This window comes from Barbus barbus, assembly GCF_936440315.1.
Source record: "Barbus barbus genome assembly, chromosome: 13".
Lineage (NCBI taxonomy): Eukaryota > Metazoa > Chordata > Actinopteri > Cypriniformes > Cyprinidae > Barbus > Barbus barbus.
This window is the reverse complement of record NC_136741.1, coordinates 5365526-5380753: the sequence shown is the minus strand read 5'-3', so window position 1 is coordinate 5380753 and position 15228 is coordinate 5365526. Positions and strand designations below refer to the sequence as shown.

The 15228-nt window shown below is 36.5% G+C and overlaps 1 protein-coding gene across 4 annotated transcripts in view; it reads right to left on the bottom strand.

Moving 5' to 3' along the window:
• palm3 (paralemmin 3) overlaps positions 1–15228 on the bottom strand; it is a 43684-nt gene that overhangs the window by 14955 nt on the left and 13501 nt on the right. For 2 of the 4 annotated variants that reach the window (XM_079432232.1, XM_079432233.1), the window contains one exon: positions 242–296. In XM_079432232.1, coding sequence (XP_079288358.1) covers positions 242–289 — 48 coding nt within the window. In that variant the 5' untranslated portion in view covers positions 290–296. Of the gene's footprint in view, positions 1–241; positions 297–11922; positions 11968–15228 lie in introns of all 4 variants that reach the window. The other 2 variants (XM_079432235.1, XM_079432234.1) reach the window with 2 other exon arrangements.

Here is a 15228-nt window from a genome sequence, read left to right as displayed (position 1 = left end):
TAAAAGCACAATTCGTAACGGCTACCTCTGGAAGTCCACAGGTACTGCAATAATAAGTGTTGTCAAACAGCAGCAGACTCTAATATGATGGATGTGTATGTATGTTTCCGCGTGACACTGTTTGCAGGGCTTAAGCGGTGCTGTCATTTAAATCCTAAATTAATTCACTGCACGCTGTTGACGGGTTCGGCTTGTCATATAATGATATATGAAATACAAACATGGCTTCTGTGGGACGTACCTCTATAGCTTTCAGTCGCTGCTGGTACTTCTCTGCTTCATGTTCCATCCTAGACCTGGAATATAAGAGACATTGGTTGCATTATATATCCCAGTATTTTTAAGTTTGCTCTAAAATAGGTTTAATCTTAAATTTAAACATTGCATGGGCTGTTTAAAATTTGTGGACTCATTATGAAAATATTATATTTTTAAAAGAAATTAGCACTTTTATTCATTAAGGATGCAATTTTTTAAAAGTTTCAGTAAACACGTATGTTACAAATGACTTTCTGTTTCACAAATGCTGTACAGCAATGACAGCTGTGATGACTTTTTGCATTCTAGGAGTCAATTTAATGTTGATATTTAGGTGAAATTTCATCTTGTGCTTTGTTATTGGCGCTTCTCATAAAGTGCTCCCAAACAACAGCTCACTTAGTATTATGCATGGATGAATCTTAGTTTCTCTTTCTAAGCATGTACCAACAAATCTTTGTTCTTTTGCTCATTTGAACTCTTTCTGATCAGTGTCAGATGTCTCGTTTTGTAGCAACAACTCTTGAGTGTTCTGATGACGCTGGAGTTTAGTGTGTATATCTCAGTGAAGCTTCTACTGTAGCTGACCCTGATATCTCCTCATCTTGTTGACATCCACTTATTCATCACCTCATCCAGCGTGCTTTTGACAGTGCCAGAGTTTTCGTAAAATCTACAGATCGTACTTCTGCATTTTTGTATCTCCACTTACAGATAGTCTGACCAAGCCCAGTGCATTATGGGTGTTGAAGTTTTCCTTTTTCACCACATAACCTTTCCTTAGTCATGAAGCAACCAAAAAAAAGTTTTCTGCTGTACAGACATCCAACTTTTATTAAAACCGTAATTTTAATAAATTTTAATACATTTATTAAAATCTTGCCAGCAGTGAATTAACCCTTTAACTGATTTACATTAGTTCATTCATTTCCTGGGAATCAAATACATACGTTTAATATTTTATTATATATTGACTGAGCAAATATGAAATGTTTTCAGGAAGACATTTCACCATCCTCATAGCTATCATACAGCCCTGAAGCACCAACGGAGAACACGGTTCAACGCAAGAATTTCACTTTCAGCTCTCAGCGCTGAGAACAGAAGCTGTGTGTTCCCTTCAGGTCACGCTAGACTCGGCATACATGAACACACACAGATTGAGTCGTTTGATCCTTGTTGATGTTCGTACCTGGAACACTCCGCAGGAGAGAGCCCGTTTCTTAAGTAGGGAAAAAATATGGGTGTGTAATAAACATATGGAAGTGCAAAAGCTAAACAGAATAAACCCACCTTTGTTTGAGTTTGTGCCAGCGATTACAGCCAGACAAGTAAATACAGGAAGATTAAACAAAATGTTTCTCTTTTCTTTCTGACTGGCTTGTTGCGGAGCTTGTTTTGACACAGGTTATGGAGACCTCTGGGTTTTTATGGCAGGGAATCACAGGACTTATAAAGTCTATGTCAAGTGAGGCCTTGACTGTGACAAAGAACCTTCTTGTGTCTCTCCTGCGCTTTGCGAGTGGGGAGCGATATGCTTTTACTAAGAATGAAAGTGTTTACTCATCTCTTTTCCCAAGGCTAATGGGTAACTTCCAAACTGCCGCGAGGGGAACAGGCTGTCTCATCAGAGTTCTGGAGACAAACTTTGCCGAGAATAGCACCGAGGAATAAACAAAAAAGAGCCTTTGATGATTCACTCTCTTCAGGTCTCAACAGAAAGTTGGATGCTAATTAAAATGTGGAGCTCTGCGTATTCGTCAGGCACAAATAAAGAGAAGCGGAAAAGAGAGAATTAAAGACGAAAAGAGAAAAAAAAATGCAACTGAGAAGGCGAGAAACCATGGGCTTCTCTGCTTTCTCGTTCACACCCGTTATTATCAGGGTTGTCCACCCAAGCTGTTCCTATGGCAACATGCTTCCATCTATAAAGACCCGTTTAATTACTATTGTGACCTGGAAACTCAACTGGAGAGCTAAATTATATTACGATTATGTAGTATGACAAACATTTCATATCTTATGAAGCTGCTGCTCAGATTTATAAACATTATCTTTATGCATTTATGTTGTGTTGTAGGAGGAAAAAATCTTAAAACAAAATGCACTGAATTGAGAGAAAATTTGCATGAGATATTTTTAGACTTGATTTTAGAAAATATCTTGAATTAATGTCTTAGCCCAGTGGCAAATATATCCTGTTTAAAGCATAAACCTCACAAGATTTGATTCTGAAAACAATTCTTAAAATCTTATGGGGCATTTACATGACACCATTTGGAACTAAAAACAGAAAACATTTGATACTTTTTGGCCGTTCATTTACACGGCAATGCATTTTGGGTGCCTGAAAATGCAAATCTTTGAAAAACAAGTTTCAAAGTGCACATTTTTGAAAATGATATAGTTATTGTCTCTGTGTAAACTACCAAAATGAGAATTAGTGAAATTGGTGACGTCATGCGCATGCATATTACATGTTCAGTCTATATGTATATGCGCAGGAGCGTTTTTTTTAACAAAGGGACATTGAAAACTGGCATGCATAATAACTGGACTGGCATGCATAATACAGCGTTTTTAGTCGTTTTCACAGATCCGTATGAACAGGACCTGTTTTGAAATAGTTTTGTCTGTATGTGAAAAAAGTAAAGGAAAAACTTTTCCATTTTAAGTACATTGTTGTGTAAACGCACCCTGAAAATCAAAGCACAATTTTGTAGTTTTCTAGCAAAAATACTGTTTTAAGGATGCTTAGATGTCTATTAAAAAACAAAGAAAACTAAACAGAGCATTTCCAAGATAGTATATATTATTATTATATATTAATATTATATATTATATTAGTATATATTTCTAAATAGTGATAAAAAAATATTGTTTTCACTGTGAAGGCTAGAACAAAAATGCCTTTTTTAGCATGTTTATAATTTGAATTATTTCATAATATTAATTTTATATTGGTTTTATAGGGTGACTTTCTGTCCAGTGGAACTATAGCTGAATAATAGCACATTTACATTAATGTTTATTTATGTGCACTGACACTGCAAAACAAAATAAAAATAAGAATAATTTTACAGATAAAATGTAGTGTTAAAATACAGTTAAAACAAGTGGGAACAAGAGAAAATATACTTGTGTTAAAAATGCACTTCTCTAAACAATTCTTAACATCTCATGAAGTGTTGCTTTTAAAAAATGTATCTTGTTTTAAAGATTTTTGCTTGAAATCAAGTAAAAAAAAAAAGACTAATTAAGGAGTCATTTTTGCAGTGTGTGGGAGTACAAAAACTACTAACTAGAAACTCATGACTGGTCTTCAAATGAAGTCATGCTGAAGAGTACTTGTAAATACACCATTGAGCAGAGATGACATGGTTTTAGGTCAAATATGTGTTCTGGGGCCTGTCAGACGTAATGTATATTTACCCTGTTGGAGAGCAGGCTTGACTGACTGACATACCTAACTGGAAACCATGAGAGATAAATGGAGCCTCAGGGGGAAGGGGATCATGGGAACTGAGATGAAACAGTCTCCCACCTTCAGTTGCACATACAGAAACTGACACGCCCTCCGCCACTAATATTCACAATTTTCAACCGTTTACAAGACGGAAGGCTGCAAATGTAGCAGAAAATATAATAATGGCTCTTTCATCATAGCCTTACTGTTGTAATCTCCACTACCCATCCTCTGCATTATGCACATTCATAAGAAACCGCAGTAAACCCTGAGGAAACACAAAGCGAGTCAGCACTGTCTTTGTGTATTTTCTCTGAATACTCTCCCATTCTCAATCCTGGCTTAATGTCAGCTTCACATTTTAGAAAGAAGTTGTTGAGAAATAAACAAAGCTTTAATATACATCCTCGCTACCACAATCACTCCCACTCCCACTTGGAGGTGCCAGGGCAGTGCTGTGTAGTTGCTAAGGTCTCGAGAGTGGTTGTGAGCTCATTACTACAGTATGTGGTTGCTAAGGTATTTTGGATGATTGCAGGATGGATGCTTGCTAGTCAAAACAGCCCACCCACAAGTTTCTCTGATATTCTGGTCTCTGGATATGGGTCAGGTCTCAGTGTAAGTCTAGATTTTTTTGTTTTTGTTTTTTTGGCCAAAAATCCTTAAGGAATATTCTAGGTTCAGTACAAGTAGAACTGATCAACAGCATTTGTGAAAATGTTGACTACTACAGAAAGTAATTTGATAATTCATTTAATAACTTAATTAATTTATTAACTCTTCGCATCCTTCTCTTAAAAAAAAGGCAAAAATCTGAGTTACAAAGAAGTGAACAGGGCCAATGTTTAATACTCACTATACACTGCCAAAAAATAAATAAAAGGAAAACACAGGTAATAAAAAATAAATACAGAAATTCCTAATACAGTCCATTTTCTATTTTAAGTTTTTTTGTTTTGTTTTGTTTTTTAAGTGTAGGAAAGTATAGTCATAAGACGAAGACAGTATGCGTTAACATGCGTTAACAGTGCAGAAAAAAGGCTCTCAAACTTTTCCATGTAAAGATATATTCAACTTTACACCATGAACCCTAACTTAAACAACTTTAAAAATGATTTAGCTGAAATGATGCACTGTTGCAATAAAGTTATTATAAAATACTTTAAATTATTTATTTCTTCTTCCTTATAAATGTCTCAACCATAAAAATAATTTGTGGTAGTCAACATTCAATAATTGTTTCAGAAAGAAAAAAAAAAAGTCACACCTCTCCAAAGCAAGCTGCATGATTTCAGCTATCACTCATGTCTGTAGCACAAACTGTGCAGGGCACGTTATTCTTCCAAACTTAATATTTAGGGTCAGTTGCATAAAAATCCCAAACTCCATTTTGCATTGAGCAACAGAAACAGTGATGCTTACTTTGGCAAACAAGTAAAAATGCAACATAAACTAAATACTCAATCGCCTCAAGCTGAAATGGCTTTAGTTTAAATGAAGATCATTTGTCTATTTTCTTCCTGGGTAACTTCTTTATTGATGCGTTACTAAATGTACAGAAATCAGGCTAATAACTTGGGCCATCAGCGAGCAGCAAATGACAAATGTGACAATCCAAACAGCAAGTAGAGCAGCCACGTGGAAGCCACCGCCACTAAGCGTGTGCCCCTGGTGCAGTGTTACACACTTCCCCACCACCCTGCACACTTTCTGCTCTCTTACTCTTCATTTTCATAAAGCGGTGTGAGTTCACCTAATTTTATCCCCAGATGACTGAGCAGACATCCTCGACAGCTGTGCTACGACCCAGTGCTTGGCTGAGTGAGCTGTCAGCCATGACTGCACTCAGTGGCGATGAACGGTGTTGCTTTATGAGTGCTTATCGATAATGTCCTCAAGTTTGTTAGCCTTAGCAACAGCTGAGTGTAAAAAAAATGTTTTTTAACTGCTGAGCTGTGCTTCAAAACTATTCAATTTGTTGACTAAAGTGTTTCATTTTTTCATAAGATAACTCTTTTCTTAAAATAGGCTCATTGGAAAAACATGCCTTTACCTACATTATTGCCTAATTTAAAAATCTCTTTATCTTTTATAGATAAAGTCTATTTTATGCGGTTTTTGCACAAAACTATGTTATGACCTCAAAACACATTTTGACATATGCATCACATAACCAGCTGCATATGTATGGCTTTTTTGACATAGTAAACTTGCTCGTTAGCTCACCTGGGGGCTGTTTCATAAAACAAGTTTACCAAATAAGCCAGGTTTATTTCAGTTAATCTGACTTATTTTGAACCAAATCAAGTGACAATACGTCAGACTAACTGAAATAAACCTGGCTTATTTGGCAAACTTGTTTTATGAAACAGCCCCCTGGTACAGCACTGAACTTGTGATGCGGAGCCTTTGAAACACGATAGTATTTCCCATTTTGTGATGGTAAATTTAAGACCTTTTTAAGACCGCATAAAGAATTTAAGGAACAAATACAACGAGACACAATGTCAATATGGTTTTTTAAATGTAAATGTCTTATATTAGCAGTGTTTAAGTTACTTTATTTATTTTCCCCCCCAAAAAATTGCTTGGTTTGAATAGCTCTAGATGTAAAAATAACTTTTACTGTAACTTCTGATCATCTTGATTTAAGGATGTTTAGATATTTGGATTGGAAAAGAAGAAAAACTACTGAGGAAGATGTTAATTATTACAGTCAGTGCATTCAACATTTAATGCCATGACTTTATGAATTTAAGACTTCCTGCTCTGATTTAAGACCTTTGAAGGCCTTGAGGCCTTGTGAAAGGGCGAATTAAGACTTTTTAAGACCGGCAGAAAACCCTGCATGAGTCACAACACTCAATAAAAGGGTGGAAAGAAATGCACTTTATCTCGTGTTTGCTAGTGAAGGTGGTTCGTCATTTTCAAATGTGATTGAGCATTAACATTTTAGAGCCACTCACAGAACAATTCATTTGATGCATTTTATTCATGAGAACTGTTGCAATACATACAACCAGATTCGCATTCATCTGTTTCAGTTTAAAATGTCCACTGAGTAACGCTAAAAGCATGTTCTTTTCACTTTGGAAGCGTCGCAAAGCATGCAAGAAGCAACATAATATAATTTTGCAGAAATGTCACAGGTATGTTTTTCCAGTAAGCTTGGGTTGTTATTTGGACTTTTTTTTACCTACCAATTCGTTAAAAATCAGCTATCATACTCCTAGTGTCAACTAGCATGTTGAAAAGATGCCTAGCAGGAATTCTGACAGCAGTGCTAGAGCTCACAAACCAATGAGAAATCTGTCAACAGGGCACCTGGAGCAGGGCACGCAGCCCTCCGCGGGGAGAGGAAACACATCTGTGTTCAACTAGCCTTGAATATGGATGTCTGAAACGGCAACAGGAAGCTGCATTGATGCGATTGCTAAGTATTTGTAGTCTTGACCTGACTGCGTGTTCATTTCCCACATTTGTGCACGCAGAGAATTTCAAACACAACATTAGCCACTGGCAGCTTAATACCAGCAGTCTACTGTAATAAATACCTCCGAACATTAACTACATTTTCAGATATCTTTATGGCAACTGCTCATTTTTTTTATCTAACCTAGAGGTTAAATCCTGCTAGTACTGATTGTACTTCTAAACTCATCTGGACTTCACGCCGTTCCTGGCATCTAGTTTTAACAATGTCTCTCTTTCAAAATCTGTGCTTTGCTGTCAACAATATACATAGGCAGCATCTGAGGACTTTGAAACACCTGAGCTTGTTAAGTGTTGATCTGTTGACACTTAATGTTAAGTCTGGCTATGTACTGTACTTCAAATACACTTTCACTGCAGTACATTTCTAGAAAGTATGCATGTATTTGTATTTGATTATTTGAGTGCACTTAGCACATGACAGGCTTGTTTGCAATCTGTCCTCTAACATGACATGCTAATGCTACGTCATGGTTTGTCTATGACAGACATCTAGTTTATCTCCTCCTTGCAAAGTTGACAGGCTCTACATTAGCATGACATCAGCGTGAAACGGTTGTCGAAAGCCTGTTCCCTGCATGTCATCCTCACACCCCACATTTATGTACATGTTGAATGATCTGACCTGATTTTTGTTAACACAGGCATATTTATCAGATTTTGAAAAACAAGTCTTTTGAGTTAAACTAAGAGACACAGTACAAAAAAAAATGTGTTTCTTATTGTATCACGTAATCCATATTGTCTAGTTTGAATACCAGTGGTTGTTTTGTGCGCCAGCAAAAGCAAAGCTCTTTGTGGAGGCTTCACAAAACAATATAGGAGTCCAACGGACTGCCATTTATTACAGTACAATGTTTTGTGACCTAAATGAGGCAGAGATTATACAGTATATACAATAACGGCAATGTGGTGCATGAATGCCCTGTGATTATGTAAATGCAAAGCATGTTATAACAAGGATATACCTGCAGTTAAAACAGTGAATACTTTTTCCGCATTTGAACAAGGCAGAATTCAAGCGCTGTGGTTTTCAAATTTTTGCTGTTTGCATGAATGCACGTTGCATGTTTTTTTAAAACAATGAACAATAATTTCATTAACAATGAAAAATAACTAAGAACACAAGACAAAGAAGCAGTTAACGTCTTGAGGGAGTGTGTTACTTTTCAAGCAAACTTTTCATTTACTTCATCAGCAGAGCCCTGGTTCATATTTCTGACTTTATTACTTCTCTGGGGGCAGCTCTTCTACGAGCATCGATTCACTGCGGCTGTTTTCTGCAGTCCGGCCCCGTTTCGATTCTCCTTAGGCCAGAGACACCAAAATAGTGTTTGTGGAATTTGACCGTAGTACTGCAGAACACAGTGCTTTTGTGTGTGTGAGTGCCAGTGTATATCTGAGTGTGTGTGTTCACTGGGGGGGTATGAGAGGAATTTGAAACGTTTAGTGTAAATGGGCAGCATATGAAAACACAAGATTCCAGTGAAGTCAAGAATCCAAACATAATATGAATGTGTGATCGTGTGTATATGTCACAAAGAGTGCAAGACAGCCCTGAGGGCAGATTCCAAAAGGTGATATCACATGGTATGATGACGTACGCCTGGTAACAATAGAAAACAGAAACAATGTAACATTTTCAGATGCTGTATGTACTGTAAACCAGGTTCGGAAATGAACAGGGGCCTGGAGCAAAAATGGCATCAGAATCAACACAAATGAACCAGATTCCAGATAAGGGGCAAAAAATGCCTCTGCATAATTAAACAAACAAAATCTTTTACTGCTGGAATGATTAAAATGAATGAAAAGTGTCAGTTGATTACATTACAATTACTGTAGATTTGCAAACGTTGTGTCAGAATTCTATTTACGTGTTTTTTACAGAGCTGTGCATTATAACCAATCACGCACGTTTCTGTTGAGTGGCCAATGAGAAGCCTTTAGATTAGTAACTGCTGAAAATGCCAAAGTTTTTTTTTTTTTTTTGTGCATACACTCACTTATGAATTGTGCACTCCTCACACAAATTCTTTCATTATAAACAACAAAGTGGAGGTAGGATGCAAGTAAAAGTTTAATTTTTCAGGGTAGTCAGCTTTACTTATTGTAATTAAGCTACTTTTGCATCTGTTCTGTAGTATTTTGATTGAGTAAATGGTTGAATTTAATTGTGTTTCATTTGTACACGGCAGTCAGAAATTGAGTTCCCAGTAGAAACTTTTTAACTGGAATGAACCCTCAAGTCAGAGTTCTAACCACAACAACCCCTTCTTCAGAATCCAATATGACTACTCATTGCACCAACAGAAGTGAAACAATAGAAATACAATGGGTGCGTTTACATGGACCCTCTAAATGCGATTATAATGAGATTTTGACAACATTACGATTATCCTTTACCTCATTTACCGCAATACTTCGATTTAAATAATGCGATTAAGCTCATAATCGCAGCAAGCATAATATGTATTAACATATTAACGCCGATTTTAATCGAAATATACAGGCATGTAAACACCTTAATCGCAGTATTGCCGCTCTGACCAAAATGCGCATGCGCTTGTGACATACATGAATAACGTGACACGCACCTGTAAAAATACGGAGATTATGCTGCATTCACGTGCTATCGGTATTATAGTAAATACGAGTCTCCTAGTCGGAAATTGGCCATATAAGGCCTCTCTAAGGCCGTTAATGTCCAATAAATGTCTGAATCTCTTTATCTGTGGACACAATGCTGCAGCCTTATCTGAGCAAATTCCACTCTTTTTATCGACTGGTATTGGTAATAATGGACACGTCCATCTTAGTTTTCCGATGTGTGTACTGGAATCAACTTTGGGTGTGAAGTCATTCCCAGCTCCGACGTCGGACTTCCAAGGTAAATGGAATGCACCATAAGTATTTGACATAAAATACAGAAACTTTTATATAAAGTTCTGTCATAAAACTCTAGATGGTGCAGGCTGATATCATCACATCATTACTCACATGGCGCAGCTGGTTTTAGTTGCATCAACAGCCAGTGAGCTTGGCTAGTGTTTGCTGTAGCAGTTGAAGTGCACTTAAGAAATCCTCCACCTTCCCCAGCTCCACCTGTATAGATCTGCTACATATTTTTTCATGTATGGGGGTTATTTCATGTATGCTACTGTATATTTGCAGCAGCAGTATTTCCTACATGCTCACAGCAACATGTCTCTGGATGTATTGGCAGTAGCAAGTCTCGGTGCTTCCTCTGCAACAGCAGCATATTCCGCCAAGATCATTAACATTGCTATATATATTACCATGCTAAACTTCCCAAGAGTCGTCAAGGCTATAAAAATTGCCCTTCGAAAAGTAAGAAATGCCAGTGGAAATCAAATCCAGTGGGCAAATATTGCCCCTTAATGGAAAAGTTCATTTCTGACCCTGCTGTAAACTGTCCTCTGGTCTGGTGCAACTTACAACGACAATTTCAGTCTGAACTGTACAGTAAAGTACATGTTATAGTCATTTCTGTCACAAGCCAACTTCTTTTCAATTGACCTTACGGCTTGCAACTTCAGTTCAACCACTGGTGTAATAACATTTCTTAAATTTCTCTAGGGAGGACCAGGGGTTGCTGGCCAGCAGACAGCTAACTATGTCGGCCTCCCTGGACGTCTCTCTTACTTGTTTGGGATGTTATTGAGCTGTACAGGGCTGCTAGAAATAGATCAATGGCCTCTCTGTCAGGTGCTCCTCTGAGCTAAACGTTAGTCGCCCCGTACAATAGAGTCTCTGTTCAGACAGGAACAAGCTCTTCTCAACCTCCAAAGCTCTCCATCTGTAATATCCTCTGCATGGTTCCACACCCAGCCAAGACCCAAGGAACTCATAACGGCAATATCGCACCTTCATAGAAGCTCAAAAACACAGTTCAGGCACCTCAACTAACCTTAAGTGCCTGCAGGACAGGCTCATGTCCATGATCTAATGAGTCGGATAACCTGACAGAGGCATCAGACCAGGTTCTGTTTCTGATACTGTTTGGTTTAATGTTTGTTTGGTAAGAGTCTCAGGCTGATTGCACTTCCTCAGACCTACCACTGACCATTCACTGACTGTCTGATGCATATTGCACACAAAAAGACCAAAAGCTTTCTCAAACTGTCTATATCTGTTTTGCTGGCTTTGAACAATTTCAATGAGTCATGGTGTACAGATTTTACCTGGAAACAAAGTTTAGTTTAAAGTTGCCAGGTTGTAATCTTTTAATATGTCAGTCACAATTACTTCTTAATGAGTTGTGAATAGTCTTTTTAAAATTATTATTATTAGCAAATTTTTACCTTTTACACACAAGTATTTTACCTTTTAACACAAGTAAAACTCTTCCCGAATAGTAAGAATAAATGGTTACACTGGGAACAAAATAAGGTCCCATTACCTAATGTTAGTTAGTGAACAACGAGCAATACAGCATTCATTTATCTTAGCTAATGTTAGTTAATAAAAATGTTAGCTGAGGTTCATTAAATAATACTAAAAAATACGTTTGATTTTCAATAATGTAGTAAATGCTGAAATTAACTAACTAAGATTAACTAGATAACTTTCATTGTTACGGTTTTTATTACTTTACTGGATTTGTTTTACTTGTTTTGTTAAAAAAGTGACTAAAAATCTGCCAGTGCAGTAAGACTATATAAATTCTGATATAATTTACTCACCTTCACATCATTTTGAATCTTCGTGTTTTTTTTTTTCTTCTTCTGCTGAACACAAAGAAAGATATTTTTGAAGAATGTTATAATTGTTTTTGCCCCTACATTGGAAGTCAATAGAGACCAAAACAACATTTGTTCTTATTGACTTTCATTTTAAGGACAAACAACAGATTTTTCTACATACATTTTTTTTTTTTTTTGCATTTTCTACAGAAGAAAAAAAATCTTACAGCTTTGGAACAACTTTAGAGTGAGCAAATTATGTCAGAATTTTTGTTTTTGAATGATCTATTGGTTTAATATTGTATGCTGGGTTAATTCACAAGTATGTTTACCTTTTTAAAGATTAGATTTTATGCAGTGGTGTCTATTCCTGTTGGGCTTTTTGTGTTCAGCATGTAAATGCCCTGAAATATCATGGAAAAAGCAACAAATACAACAGTGGTTTGTCTTTACCTGTTGGTAAAGTTCCAAGACAGACAGCCAGAAGTCTGATTTTGCGAGACTACTTGGATGTTGTCAAAAGTACCTAAAGATTTTTGGGGGAAGGCTGGTCATAGATTGGAAACTGCGTTCTTGCACAAGCACTAAAACAATGAGTCAATAAGTCATACACAGTGAGCAAATCATCAAGCTGGGATTCTCACCACTAAGCCTGTAGATGCTGCAAGTACTGCTATCCGTCAGCTTAACAGGAGAGCCGGTGAGATTTTAACTTGAGATTTAACACTGCACGAGTTTATTTCATGGTGGATTCCAGGTGTCAGATGGAATATTTCAAATATTCTGTGGCTCGCAGTAGAATGTCTGAGCAAGCTTCACTTAATCAATTTAGGATGTTTGTCATAGAGTGCAGTAAATGCTTGGATAAAAAAAAAAAAAAAAAGGAAATGAAATGAAGGCACATTAGGAAAGGTCAGCCTTCATCAAAATGCATAAGACGACAGTTCAACTAATTATAAACTGGAAAAGCTATCAAATCCTCTGATTCATTAGAGGATTTCATATTTAAACAGTGCAACCAAATGTGCTCTAACGTTGCTGCATGTTGTCAAATCTCTGGCAGGTTCGTCAAAATGTCACCCTCTGGGCTGTCTATAAACTTCTGAAGCCTTACAGGATACCTTCCCTCAAATTCACTATCAATTACCATCGAAGATTTCTTCTAGAGACTTTGTCATGCTCATTTTTCTTTACCAAGCCAAGCCACTAAGCTCTGTTTGAACAGCTTGTGAGAAAAGCAGCCATGTGCGAGCAAAGGCCACGGATCAAGATGCAACTTCTGAGTCATGGCTAGATAACCACAAAACACCACTGCAGGCACAGCGTGCAACGTGCATGTGCATGTTAGCACCATGTTACCATGACAGAACAGCTGTCAGGTGTCTTAACCTAATGATAAAGGGCTTGATTAAGCTTCCCTGATGCTCATGTTTACTGAATTTTAAGTTTTTGAAGTCAAGCTGCAAAGGAATGTCTCAAACGTCTGTTATGGTACTAACATGCTTGTGACTTCGAAGGGCGGAAAAATAACTGTTTTGTGCTTATTTCCCTCTTTCTAGGACACTTACACACACACACACACATTACAGAGGAAGGGAAGAGCCCTTGTCAAGGACAAAAATGTGAGTGTTGCTTTCCCCTTTTCTCTCTCTCTCTCTCTGTACTGGTGGAATATGCTTTTTGGTCTGTTTCTAATTCAATCCTCTGACTCTAAATCAAAAAACACCTCCAAGCTATTTTTCTACCAAGCGTATTTTCAGTCAAATGTTTTTCTTGTTTTTTTTTTAATGATGCAATTAAACTGGGCATTTGAACAGTCTGAGGAGATTTCACGAAACAGCTGCGTCACTTTGTGCATTGCATTTTAACTCAAAAATTGTCTTATTATTCACTAACCACCTGCAATCCAGTTCATCCAGACATTCCCGGTACTGGTATAACACGGCACTATGCAAATTTAAATAAAATCAATGTCATTATTTTTATGCAAACACATCTCCTTTCTATGTAAATTAGGCTTAAATAAAAAAAAATAAAAAGCATGTTTAGCACACTTTTGGCATATTAAAGAACTGGCTCAAGTACCTGGAATGCAGGTTGCTCAGAGGTTCTTGGTTAAATTATGTGGAAGTGCACACTTTGTCAAGTATAAACATGTTTCAGATGTTTCCTCTAAATTTCCTCAAGAGATATAAAAATAGACACACAAGAGTCAAATGTTGACATACAGAAAATTCTTCTAGAATGTAGTGAGCTGCCTCTGTAGACAGCATTTTTAAGGCATTATTCTGCAGGCATGCTCACAATGCAAAGGGTGTTACTAAAAGTTGCATATTAATTATGCAGCCCCCTAAGATATCTTCACCAATTTTTACGAAGAAAGCAAAAGAAAGATTTTTTTTTTACGAAGTAAAATTGTGATTTATTCCTGTGATCCAAAACTGAATTTTCAGCATCATTACTCCAGTCTTGACATGATTCTTCAGAAATTAATCTGAAATGCTGATTTGCAGCTCAAGAGACTTTTCTTTTTATTATCCATGTTGAAATCAGTTGTGCTGCTTAATATATTTGTAGCAACACGAACATTCAAAAGTTTTGACTAGGTTTTTAGATTAGTAAGAATTAGATTTGAAGAAAATGATATTTTTATTCAGCAAGGAAGCATTAAATTGATCAAAAGTCATAGTAAAGATATTTATAATATTACAAAAGATTTCTATTTCATATGAATACTATTCTTTTGAACTTTCTACTTATCAAATAATCCTGAAAAATAGACAATGCATTATATATACATATATTAAGCATGCAAATATTAATCAGTTTTCAACATTGATGATAATAAGAACCACTATTAATACCACTAATGAGCACCAATAATAACTGATAATAATTAAGCAGCAAAGCAACATATTAGAAAGATTTCTGAAGGATCATGTGACACTGAAGACTTCAGCTTTGCATCACAGAAATAAATTACATTTTAAAATACATAAAAATAACATTAAATGTTATTTTAATTTGAAATAATATTTCACAATATTACTGTATTTTTGGTCAAATATATGCAGTCTCAGTGAGCAAAAGAGAGTTCTTTCCAAAACATTACAAATTTGTAATTATTCTAAACTTTTGACCTATACAGTGCAACCATGAATGCATTACTCGTGTCAAAGGTATAACTTATGTGAACGTAACATTATATATTCAGAGTGTAAAATCTTGAAGTTTACTAGGCAAATTCAAAGGTGGAAAAAAGCAGGTAAGAGAAGACACCCAGATGGTGAGGCACCTGTTCTGACG